The 12,413-nt window shown below is 43.8% G+C and overlaps 2 protein-coding genes across 2 annotated transcripts; one reads left to right on the forward strand and one right to left on the reverse strand.

The window, feature by feature from the left end:
• Window positions 1-106: 106 nt before the first annotated feature.
• NDUFA1 (NADH:ubiquinone oxidoreductase subunit A1) lies at window positions 107-3,970 on the forward strand. The gene is made up of 3 exons (XM_035114090.3): window positions 107-289; window positions 2,951-3,040; window positions 3,800-3,970. The coding sequence occupies exons 1-3, from the start codon at window positions 188-190 to the stop codon at window positions 3,818-3,820; spliced, it is 213 nt and encodes a 70-aa protein (XP_034969981.1). The 5' UTR covers window positions 107-187; the 3' UTR covers window positions 3,821-3,970.
• A 1,997-nt stretch (window positions 3,971-5,967) lies between these two features.
• Window positions 5,968-11,810, reverse strand: LOC118083990 (putative defense protein 3). Its single transcript, XM_035113199.3, has 5 exons — window positions 11,454-11,810; window positions 10,112-10,224; window positions 8,811-8,926; window positions 6,992-7,056; window positions 5,968-6,163 (listed from the first exon to the last, which is right to left on the reverse strand). The coding sequence occupies exons 1-5, from the start codon at window positions 11,704-11,706 to the stop codon at window positions 6,066-6,068; spliced, it is 645 nt and encodes a 214-aa protein (XP_034969090.3). The 5' UTR covers window positions 11,707-11,810; the 3' UTR covers window positions 5,968-6,065.
• Window positions 11,811-12,413: the final 603 nt, after the last annotated feature.

Here is a 12,413-nt window from a genome sequence, read left to right on the forward strand (position 1 = left end):
TGGGGCGGAGTTGGGGGAGGAAGGGAAGGTAGCATTCTGGGCCACGCTGCCTGAATCTCGCGATAGAAGGGCTGTTGGCGGAGCATGCGCAGGAGCACCAGCTCTGCTTTGAGGGAAGCCGTGTGGCAGCTCTGCTGATTGAGAGGTCGCCAGGGTCGCGGAGGGAAAGAGCCGCGCAGCCGTCGGGATGTGGTACGAGATCTTGCCTAGCTTGGGCGTCATGTACGTGTGCTTGGTCATCCCTGGCGTGGCCACCGCCTACATCCACAAATACACCAACGGGCACAAGGTGCGTGGCATGTCAGCGCCTCCTCACGAATCCCCATCTCCCCTCTCCTTTTCTGAAATCCCATATTGCTGATTTAGGAATTGTTGTATCTTTAAGAACTTGTTTGTGTTAAATGTACAGTGTGTAATCGATTTAGGAACAGCGGCTTTTAGAGCTTGAGTTTGCTCCCCCCCTCCGTTCTTTTCCCTTGCCTGCCATGACTTTTCAGAGGGTCTCTTAAAACTGGTGGGATTGGGGGGGCTGGTCTTTAAGCTGCCCTGAGAACCTTTTGGGTGTAAATAATAATTTTAAGTGAATTGCACGCCGCCTTTGAAACTCTCTGAAGAAATCGTCTAATATGCAACCCAAAATCCAACGTGCAGTACTTGCGTATTAACGCCAGGAGGCCTCAGAGACCTAAGAAAACAAGCAAGTGACCCAGAATTTCTAAAATGTAATCAAAGGCAACAGCAAAATCATAATAATGAAAGCAATACATTTCAGGAGAAACCTAGCAAGAAGAATTGTTTTCAGACCTTTCTGAAAGGGCTGCAATGTTGATTCTGTTGGTAATGAACTCCAAAGATGTGGGGCTACCATGGAGATGGCTTTAAGAGAGGATTGGACAAATTTATGGAGGACAAAGCTACGGTACTTGCCATGATAGCTATGCTCTGGTGCCTCCACAGTCAGAGGCAGCAATGCTTCCAAATATAAGTTTCTGGAAATGACAGGGAGAGTGCTGTTGTGTTTGTGTTTATAGGTTTCCCATATGCATCTGGGCAGCCACTGTGAGCAAAAGGACACTGGATTTGATGGCTCATTGGCCTGCTCCAGCATGTTTGACTCATTTCTTAGACTGCCTTTTGCCTGGCAATTCACCTTCACCTGGTGGCTCATCTCAGAGAATGGGCAGCTGGGTGTGGGAACTGACAGCCCTTCGAATAACTGTGACAAAAACCTTTTTAAGGCTTTAAAGCCCATAAGGATAGGGAGAGTTGTGTCATCGTCCCCCGCCCCCATTTCATAATATTAAAACCCAGGGCCATCCAATGAAGCAGAATGCTGGAAGATTCAAAGCAAACAAAAGAAAACACTCTTCAACTATGGAATTCACTCCCGGGAGATGCAGTGATGGCCACCAGCTTGGATAGCTTTAAGAAGTGGTTGGTCAAATTCACTGAGGCTAATGCTTTCAAGGACTATTAGCCACTGGTATGTACTACCTCCTGTATCAGAGGCAGTATGTCTCTGAATATCAGTTGCTGCGGTTCACATGTTGGGATAGTGGTGTTTTACTTAGGTTCCCATAGGCATCTGGTTGCCCAGTCTGAATGTGACAAAGGCACAGTACATGAGGCCTGGACATGTTTTATTTATTTGTGTAATTTATATCCTACACCAGAGGTTTTCAACCTTTTTGAGTCCATGGCTCCCTTGACCAAGTACATTCTTTCTACGGTTCTTGCCTGCAGAGCTGACAGCGTCTCACCCTTTCTCAAACAACCTCTCTTGTAGAGTGTTCCCTCAGCCTCCTCTCCTCTCCCCTGGCCAGCCCCAGAGGCACCATTCACCTGTGGTGCTTGTAGCAAGGGCTGCTGCAACAAACAGCCGCACAAGCCTTTGGGAGGCAGATACGTGAGAGGGCATCAGAGGAGGAAGGGAAGGAAAGAGGGACAGAAGCCATTGTTGCCCACAGCAGTCTTGACCACCATTCAACTCACCCTGTGGTGCTGCGGCACATTGGTTGAAACCACTGCCCTACACTTTCATTGTAGGTTTATTCTAGGGCGGCTAGTAGAGTATTACAGGAGAGGAAAATAAATATTTTAAAAGTAGTTAACAATAACAAATGGGATGTGGGTGGCGCTGTAGTCTAAACCACTGAGCCTCTTGGGCTTGCCAATCAGAAGGTTGGTGGTTCGAATCCACGCAGTGGGGTGAGCTCCTGTTGCTCAGTCCCAGTTCCTGGCAACCTAGTTCGAAAGAACGCCAAAAAGTGCAAATAGATAAATAGGTACCACTCTGGCGGGAAGGTAAATGGCGTTTCTATGCGCTGCTCTGGTTTCGGTGTTCTGTTGCACCAGAAGCGGCTTAAGTCATGCTGGCCACATGACCTGAAAAACTGTCTGCAGACAAACACCAAATTAAAATAATAATAGTAATAATAGTAAGAAAAAATTGTAAGAAAATGAAATTTTAGTAAAATTAATAAAAATTAAATTAACAAATAAACCATTAACAAATATGTTAAAGCTGAAACTCTAGTTGATTTTCTTTGTTTATGAATATATTCTTTTTGGGGTGGGCATATTAAGTGAAATGAGCCTCACTCACACCTGCAGTTTGCAGAAGTGGTGTTCAGATTAGGCTTTCTTAAACCACATCTATTGAACCCCACAGTGTTGTCCCCTGAATTGCCCATGACATCCAAATAATCATACCTTCAGCTAAGAATGACAAGGATAGTCTGTCATGTGTATATCTGAGCCTCGTTACTAGGCTGTGAAGCAGGACTGAGCAGTCTGCTTTTCATCTCAAAAAAGGAATAGGTCTGCACGCATCTGTTGAATTTTTCAATATTTCACATTTTTTGTCAACTTTGCTTTAATTCTTCTCACTTTATCTGTCTCCCACTGCCTCTTGTCTACACATTGTCCACCTTATTTCTTATGTGCCCAGGAGAAGAGAATTGCTCGGAACACCTATCAGTGGTACCTGATGCAGAGAGACAAGCGTGTGTCTGGAGTAAATCAGTACTATGACTCCAAGGTTGGTTTGAACAAACTTCCTTGCATGCTGCTGTCTAGTTGCAAAGTCACAACACTATTTTTTTGTGGGGATGGGGAGCTAAATGCCACAACAGTTTACATTTGTTTTGGCCCCTAAATGTTCCTCTGCACAATGTTATTTTTATCCTTCTGTGTTCAATATTATAATGCGCATGGCATGTTCTGCTCATAGCAGAGCCTTTTTCAGACATGTGTTTCTCCACATGATGTTAATGATGTGAAGAAAGAAACAGGGATGGCCGTGCATGCCCTGCCCCTTCTTGTGCATTCCTGATCATCTTCCATAAGTTGGAGAACAGCTGTCATTACTTGTGTAGATTCCCCATGGCATCTTTAAAGACTTATGAACTTTCCAAACTACAACTCCCATCATGCCTGACCATTTGTTGTATTTTCTAGGACTGATGGGAGTTGCAGTTCAGCAACATCTCAAGGGCCAAAAGTTCCCCACTCCTGCCCTAAGGAGTCTTCTTTCCAGACTCTGTGATGGCAGAGCAATTCTGTCAGTGGCAGCCTGATGTAACAAAGGAAACAGCAAACCTGCCTGCGCTTGTTAGTATTAAAAGTTGAGCAACTTACTTTGTGTTTGCGCAATTAGTATTTTTCTGTTGGTAGGATTAAGGAAGACACCACCTTGAAAAGAGGTTTGTTAAACCTGATTATATAGTGTAATTTGATAGCAGCAGCGTTGTGCACAGCGGACACATTTAACTCATTTGCTTCACTTTTTATTTTCCAGGGTTTGGAGAACATTAAGTAAAACCATGGTGCAATGAAAGCAACTTAATAAACATGTATTTGACAAAGTGTGGAGCATGTTGATCATAATCCCATGAGGAGAGAGGACAATAAGCTTCTAATACTGTACCAATAAAATTGCAATAAAGAAATAAAATACAGATTGAAATAATGCAAATGTGAGAATGTTGACAAGACAGACAAAATACTGTATTGGGTTTGTTTTTCATGCTGACCTTCATGAAAGGTACATTTGATACATTGCTCTTAACACATGGTTGCTGTTGTTGGCTTGAGTGATGGCACTATTAGTCCAAAACATGTGGGGGCACCATGTTGACTTACCCCTATTTTAATGGGTGCCAGATTGTTGTTCTTTGCTCTTTGATTACTACATGAAACCAATGGGACACATCAGCTGCAGAGTTGGGTATAATAATGGCCACAGTTTGTTCTCATTTTCACCATCTATGCCAGGTGTGGGGAACCTTTGGCTCTCCAGATGATGCTGAACTGCATCATTGGCCAGCTTGCTAGGACCGATGGGAGTCATAATTTAGCCACTGTAGGAAGGCCAAAGGTTTCTTACCCCTGGTTTCTAAACCTAAGGAGGTGGTGGTTATCCTGAATCAGTGTTTTGAAGTTCCGTTTTGGCATGAACATGGATGGAACTAGCTGAAACGTAATCCTGATAAGATGAAAGTGCTATGTTTAGGGCTTATGACTTTACTCTTCCTGAAGGAACAAATATGCAGGCATGGTGCTCCTGGACACAGCTTTATCTTTGGATCCTCAGGTAGTATTTACCATTTCACAAGCTGTGGATGTTTCTAGAACAGGCCTTTGTGCCAATGTTGGCCCTTCAGGTTTCTATCCAGCCATAGTGACTTTCCCTAGGCCAGTTCCTCACCCTGCCTGAGTAGTTTTGCCTGGCCGGAATGTGAACTGTAATAATAATGCCTCTCGCTTGCCTGGATAGAAAAATGTGTGGTATGAGAGTATAGAAAACTTTGACTTCTGCATGGCTGGAATGTAGTCTACTGTGCAAAGGTGAAAGTCATACCCATGGTCCGCCCACCACTAGTGTGTGCCCCCACTCCAAAGGTTGCTCATAAAGGAATGTGGTCCCTCCACCCCTGATCTAGAGAAAATCAATCTATGACACTGGAATTGAGTGGTCGGAACAGAACGTTTGTGGGTTTTCAAACTTGGAGCATATTATGCCAATTTTATATCAATTGGCTAGGTTGCCTGTTTGCTTTTAAGCCTAGTTTAAAGAATTAGACATTGACCCTTAAGGCTGTTAATAGCCTGGGACAAAGTTACCAGAACTTGCCACATGAATTTGTCTGAGCCTCCAGTTGGTTTCAGGGGCTCTGCTCTCAAACATGCCTCTGTTAGCAGATACTAGGTCCCGAGTGCTCACTGGAAGGACAGATCCTGAAGCTGAGGCTCCAATACTTTGGCCACCTCATGAGAAGAGAAGAATCCTTGGAAAAGACCCTGATGTTGGGAAAGATGGAGGGCACTAGGAGAAGGGGATGACAGAGGATGAGATGGTTGGACAGTGTTCTCGAAGCTACGAACATGAGTGACCAAACTGCGGGAGGCAGTGGAAGACAGAAGTGCCTGGCGTGCTCTGGTCCATGGGGTCACGAAGAGTCGGACATGACTAAACAACAACAACAAAGTGCAGAGCCTTTTTATGGTAGTGTCATGGGATTCTTTCCCTGGAAGATCGACCAAGCCTGTTTCACCCTTTAGGTGAGTTAAGGCTCTTTTTGAGACATCCAGTGTCATGGGAGTAAAGTCTGCTTGCACAACAGGACTGCTTCATTCTCTCTGCAACTCCATCTGTAGCCCCAAAATCTGCTCTGGAGAGTTGAGGGATGCTTTGGAACAGATACTGTGGGGATATGAGGAGCTGTAGGGGGAAAAGAGGAACCAGAAGTCCTGTTGCACAAGGGAGTTTCCTTTGTACAAGTGGATGAACATCACTGGATGTTGCCCAGTTTTCATTAAACATGCACTTGGGAGTGTAAACACTTACGGTATTTTTTTATAATCTATCCAATCCCCAGTGTTTTAAAGATTATATTAGAAGCAGCACAAAAGCTGTACACAAAATGCCAGTTGAAACAGCAAGCACAAGTTCAGGAAAGTCTTCACTGCAGTGAGCAGAGCTTTTTATTATTTAATGCATCTCCTACACAAAACAATGTGTTCAGATTACTAAAGAATGCAAGTAAATTGCTGTATGCTGGTTTCTAAATGTATCCCAGTAAAATCAGGAGCAGAGAGAAGATTGCTGCATCAGCAGATAGTGACCTTGTAAATGATTCCGCTGCACAGGTAGCTTTGGAATCTGCAATGGTGGAAAGCCAGAGTCGAAGATACAGGTTAAAGTTGAGATACAAGTGGAGCTTGCAACAAAATGTTGTGGTGTGAAATGGGCCTGTTTGGGTTCTCAGACCCCTAATCATGCCCTTTCCAGTATATTTCATTTCTCCCCATTTTCACCTGGTTTTCTGTTTCCTCCCCATCCATCAACAATCTGTCAGCATCCCATGGCCATTGAGCACACATGCTCCTCACTGTGTTAGTGCATTAAGAAGCAGGCAAGGCACATCATTCAGACCATTGGGCATTTTTTCAGTGATGCTCCAGAAATTACGTTAATACATTGTGCATCTTTTCCAGTCAATGTTAGTTGCTTTTGGCTCCAATGGGGCACAAAGCATAAAATTTGCAACACCACATCCTGACATCTTTTGAGTTTTATGCATTCAGTTTCTCCCCCAACAATAATGTGTCTGTTTTAAATGAAAGGTATACTCATCAACTTCCATCATAGTTAAGGATTTTGCTAGGGCCAGAGACTATCAAACAAGGCAGTCGCATGTAACCCAGTAACCCCAAGCAAAGAGCTATACCAGCTGATGTTATTGCCCTTCACCAATCTTGTTCCCTTCAAATGTTTGACTACAAGTTTAAAGCCATCCCACAGGCAATGCTGGCTGGGGTTGATGGGACTTCTAGTTACTAACATCGAGGGCACCAGGTTGGTGAAGGCTGTGTTACTGGGATATATTTATCCCAATGCCATCTGTACTTGTGGCCTATTCAATCTCAAAGGAGATGTTACCTTGAGACTGGGAGCTTATTTCACACAACAAAGTGGTGAGCTACTCACTTCTCCAGATCACTTTGGATTTGACATTGGTCCAGTAGATGTCATGAGACTGGGCGACTGTAGCCCTGATAGAATAGGAAAAGGGACATCACAATTACAATGCATATTGAGAGATTGGGCTCTGCCTACTCCTACAATCATCATCATCATCATCATCATCATCATCATCATATTATTTAATAATATTTAATAATATTATTTTTTTAAAAACCCTCTTCAGTTTGTAATTACTTTGATGCAGCCCCTAAAGTTCATTATACAAGGGTTAAAGATTTCCCCTGACATACTTCCCATGGACTGAGACAAATGAAACTGGGCACAGTTGTTAGTCCTTCTCCACATAGCTACCAGCAAGAGTCACACACTTCTCCCATTGCTTTATGCAGTTGTGGGAACCTCGTTGGTAGAAGTCGGCAGGTTGCGTCAGAAGCCATGACTTGACCTCAGAAATCAGCATTTCATCGTCTGGAAAAAGCTTGCCCTTCAAAAATAACTTCATGGTTGGAAAGAGGTGGAAGTCTGATGGTGCAAGGTTGGGATAATAAGGAGGGTGAGGAAGGATTTCATGGCCACAGGACCATGGTTCTGTCTGAGCAACATGTGAGTTGTGAATGGGGCCTTATCCTGCAGGAGGCAGACACCTTTGGTCTCCATACCACGCCTCTCGGTTTTGATGGCCTTCCACAATTTCTGCAGCAGTGAAGCACAATATGTCCCGGTAATTGTGGTACCCTTTGCCAGGAAATCCATCATCGCTATTCCGCACTGGTCCCAAAAGACCGTGAGCATGATCTTGCCCGCTGACGGTTGGAGGTGGTGAGGCAGAGTGCTTCCATTGTTTGGACTGGGATTTAGTCTCTGGGTCATAATGATGGACCCATGTTTTGTCCGGAGTAATTAGTAATTAGTCTGGCAAAGAAGTCGCCATGGTTTTTGTGACACATGGCCAAACGAGCCCATAAGCATGCAACTCATTCCTCCTGCTGGAAAGGCAGCAGCTGGGGAACCCACTGTGTGGACACCTTTCCCATGTGCAAATGGTCATGGATGATTTTTTTCTACAAAGCCCACACTGATCTTGACATCTGCAGCTAGCTGGCAAATGGTTATGCAGTGATCCTCCAGAATGGTGGCCTCCAGTTGCCGGATGGTGCCTTCATCAATAACAGACTGTGGTCGCCCAGGAATGGGAGCCGTTCCACCAAAGTCTGACCACACTCGAACTGATGATACCGGTAGTAGCAGTGCTTGACTACGTCCTACAATGGGGCATCCTCCCCATAAATCCCTTTCATCTCATCGAACGTTTCCTGCAGTGTGTGCCCTTTCAAGTACAGGAACCTTATGACTGCCCTGCGTTCAACTGGTTCCATTATCAGCCGTTACTCCACATTAGCACCCGTATCAGAGAAACTGTTAGGAGTTCAGAGCTACAAATTAACACATTACCCATGATAACCGGAAGTGGGTCAGGGGAAATCTTTAATGAACGACCCTCATAATTTAAAATAAACTTGCCTTCTGCCTGGCAGAATGAAATAATAGCATGCAGACGGAGAAAATTATCTCCTGTTAATTGCCTGGTAATGTTTGCAGCCATCAAAAGAGACTTCTGAAGCCATGGAAAGGAGCTTAAATCTAGATCAGGATTGGGGAACCTTTGCCTTGAACTACAATTTCCATCAACTCTAGCAAGCAAGCCAGGAATGGCCAGGGATGAGGGTTGTATTTCAGCAATATCTGGAGGGACAAAGAATCCTCACAACTGTATTATGATTTAGGGAAGGCAACTATATTTTAGAAAAAATGTGAAACTTACACAAATATAACTACTGAAGGGCAGCCAGAGTTTGGTGGAAGCCACGTGTAACTGGCTTGTCTTGGTTTTAAATTTGTGTTAGAATGAGTCACTGCGCCTTGTGGATTTCCAGAACACTGCAAAAGGAGACACAACGTCACTTTAAATAAGCTTCCTCAAATTTATCTATTTTAAAGCATAACCAAGACCCCATAACACTTTTTATAGAACCGGTCCAGAAATATTGGGAGATAACTTCACTGTCTATTAGTAAACGAAATTCATTTCCCCACATTGCCCAGGTCCCTGCTCTGATTTTTAATACTGCAACATTTTTTTTAGGCAGCCACCTAGTATTCATCCTATATAGAGGTTCGTTTGCCTTTAAAAGCTAACCAGGCACATTCCAATTCAAATGTTGAATTTTACAATCTGAGTTAAACTGATGGCATTATCTTGAAGGTTATGATTCTTGACGCATTTTATAGACCAAGAGTGGGGGGCCATCCCCCCTCTAGCTGTGGCTGAACGACAACTCCCGTTATCCCATTATCTGGAGAGCTAAAGTTCCCCCAAACCTGTTTTGGACATTTGGAACCAGCCATGTTAGGACTTTTGATCACTTTTGCTGTCCAGATATCAGAAGTGTTGAACTTCCCACTTATTTTAATAAAAGACATGTGGGTCTTCCTTTCTGACTTATGATGCATTGCCCTCCTGAACATGTTGCCTTTCTTCACAGACAGGCTGTTTAGAGCAGGGATGATTAATATGTGGCCATCCAGACATTGTCAGACCCTCAGCTCCCACTACCGCAAGTCAGCATGTCTAATGATCAAGGATAATGGGAGTTAGAGCTTCAACAGCATTCAGAAGACCACAGATTAGCCACCCCTGATTTAGGATGTGGTCAAATTCTCTAATGCAGCTGATGGGAAGTGTAGCCCAAGACATCTGGAAGACACAAGAGTGAGGAAGTCTAAACTAACTTCATCCCCACAGCCCAGAGATAGGGATATTTAAATTGTCCAGATTTGGGGCTACGAATCTTATCATCATCTCTGACTACTGGCCATGGTGGCTGGAGCTGATTGGAGTCCAGCAACATCTGGAGGGCCACACACTCCTTAACCACTCATAGTGTCTCATCAAACTGTAGGTGCAGAAAAAATGAATACTGTAACTAGCTGGATCAACTATGAGTTGTATAGTTCAATCTGTGACCCTTCTCTGGTTTGGGGTGGAAATGGGGATTGTTTCTGGCAATGATTTTGCTACAGCAAGAATGATTTTGCTACAAAGAATGACCATTTGTCTCTTACCTGTAATAATTTAGTATTATTGGGAGGAGTTTGCCAAAAACCTAGTGCAGCTGTGGAACCAAATGCACGAGCTTCCAACAATAACCCTCTGTATGCAGAACCAAGGATCTGAACTGGAGAAAGATGACAGGCATCAAGTAACAAATAAGCCTGGTTTGGTTAATCACTACATTCTTTCTGCAGCACCCCTGTAGGGCTCAGAAACCCAGTTATGTCACCCCTTGCCTGCAGAGTTGGCAGCTCCTCACCCCTTTTGAAACACCCTCCCTTGTGAAGGGTTCCCTCAGCCTCCTCTCCTTGGAAGTCTTGGGCAGCTGCAACTGCCACCCTGGTCTCTGAGCTGCCTCCCCCGCCCCAAAGAGAGGTGCCTCTTCACATGCCCCACAGAGGCCTGGGAATCACCCCCTGGCCCAGCCCTAGAGGCACCATCGCCTGGGGAGCTTGTAGGCAGCACCTCTGATTATTATTCAAGGCACCTCAGGGTGCCACGGCAGGCTGGTTGAAAACCACTGGCCTACACCATCCTGGCTGAAAGCCTAACCTTTTCATTCTCTGCCCACTGACACACACATTTGGAGGAGAGCCCCCACTCCCTGTCTTGCTCAGGCCAACTGATGGGTTGATGCCTGGCCATCACCAGCCTTTGTTGTTCTTAATGGCTTATATCCCAGGTGATGCCCTGGGCCAGAAAAAACAAAGTTAGGCTGCATTGTCCCACTATTAAATGAAACTGTCTATCAGCCCATCTTAATTCTCAAAGCACTGATTAAACCACAGCACCAAGGAATCTAGAGGAGCTCAGGGCACCCACAAACAGGGTAGGGAGGGTGGGTGGGTGGGTGGGTGGGGCACCCATATACCCACAACAAACTAGGGACATATGCAGCAACATTATCAAAAGCCTTTTCTGGAATGAGACTAAGTGCAAACTGTAACTCTATGTGGTATTCAGTTAAGTTTTACTCCAATTACACCTATGGAACTTAACGGACAAAACTTAGTCACTTTGATTAATTTCAGTGGGTTTACTCTGAGTAAAACTTAGTTGCATACCACCATTATGATTAAGTACAAAGAAAGTTACCAAGGGTTTAGCATTTGTGCCTACCTATATCTTAGGAGGAAAAACTAGATAAATATGTTAGTTCAGGTTAGTAATTACATTATATAACTCTTTTCTTTTGTGTTTAAAAAATAATAATTTTGTGAATTAATTAATGAGAATATATTGATTTCTTCTCCCTTCATTTTTAGTAAAACATTGAATAAAACAAAGCAGGTATTATTACAGACATCTATCTATCATCAACCAAAGTTTTTAAAATCCAGTTTAGAAACTTACCATTAACAGGCTGCCCATTTAGGAAAGAGGGTGTACTAACTAGGAATTCATAGGGTGCTGGAGTCTGTTGAGGCTGGATCCCTGTGTGAATAGGTAACATATTCTCACAGGCTGATGCAGGAGCACCAGATGGAAAGGCATGAGATGGACAGAGCGTGGTCCAAGGGGCCATCAAACTGAATAGAAGGAAGGAGTTCCAATAAGCCATGTCTGCAAGAGAAGTAGTTGCTAGTTCTCTCTCTCTCTCTCTCATTCTCTCCTGCTCCCTGGAAGCAAGAATGAATTCTCAGAGGCTTGAATAATCTTCAAAATGATGAACGCATGAGCGTTGCTGAGTCACTGACCCATAACAGATTCACTTTCTACTCATTTCGGATGCAATTATAACCCCCTTCTCTTGCTCACATGACCTCCAAATTGAGAATTGCATATTGTTTCTTAAGGTTTCCATGTGGGCATGAGCTAAGGAAATGGATTATGGAATTTGCACGGTGAAGACTTTACAGTGCTTTTGCCTGTTTCAAAGGGACATTACTGGTAGTTTTCTCCACTGTCCACTTCTATATCAACACACACACACACACACACACACACACACACACACACACGTATTGTGTGAACTGCACCTATTTAAGAACTGCAATCGGTTGCTGCTTTCTAGTGTGTATACACATTACACTGACATGTCATAAAATAGAAAAGTGTGCAAACTTTCAGTTTATTTGTTCATCAGATAGAGCACAGGGTTATCAAGACCACTACACCAGAGAATAATATACATACAAATTGCATGGAATTTGTGCCTTTTAAAATAAGAGTATAACAAAACCCACAGATTTAAAGTACAGGTTTTTTTTGACCCACAATTCCAATTTATTTTAATGATTATATCCTGGTTTTGATGGATTTGGCAAGGAGCTGGGCTGAGTAGAGTTCCCTGAGAAGAGGGATTGATTGCTA

This window comes from Zootoca vivipara, chromosome Z2, assembly GCF_965207765.1.
Source record: "Zootoca vivipara chromosome Z2, rZooViv2.hap1.1, whole genome shotgun sequence".
Lineage (NCBI taxonomy): Eukaryota > Metazoa > Chordata > Lepidosauria > Squamata > Lacertidae > Zootoca > Zootoca vivipara.

Excerpts from the sequence above, each read along its gene's own strand:
- NDUFA1 (XM_035114090.3), top strand. The coding sequence starts at position 188 with ATGTGGTACGAGATCTTGCCTAGCTTGGGCGTCATGTACGTGTGCTTG. Across the intron at positions 290-2,950 it reads AATACACCAACGGGCACAAG|GAGAAGAGAATTGCTCGGAA; the intron begins GTGCGTGGCATG and ends TTATGTGCCCAG. Across the intron at positions 3,041-3,799 it reads ATCAGTACTATGACTCCAAG|GGTTTGGAGAACATTAAGTA; the intron begins GTTGGTTTGAAC and ends TTTATTTTCCAG.
- LOC118083990 (XM_035113199.3), bottom strand. The coding sequence starts at position 11,706 with ATGAGAGAGAGAGAGAGAGAACTAGCAACTACTTCTCTTGCAGACATG. Across the intron at positions 10,225-11,453 it reads AAATGGGCAGCCTGTTAATG|TTCAGATCCTTGGTTCTGCA; the intron begins GTAAGTTTCTAA and ends ATCTTTCTCCAG. Across the intron at positions 8,927-10,111 it reads ATAATACTAAATTATTACAG|TGTTCTGGAAATCCACAAGG; the intron begins GTAAGAGACAAA and ends CTCCTTTTGCAG.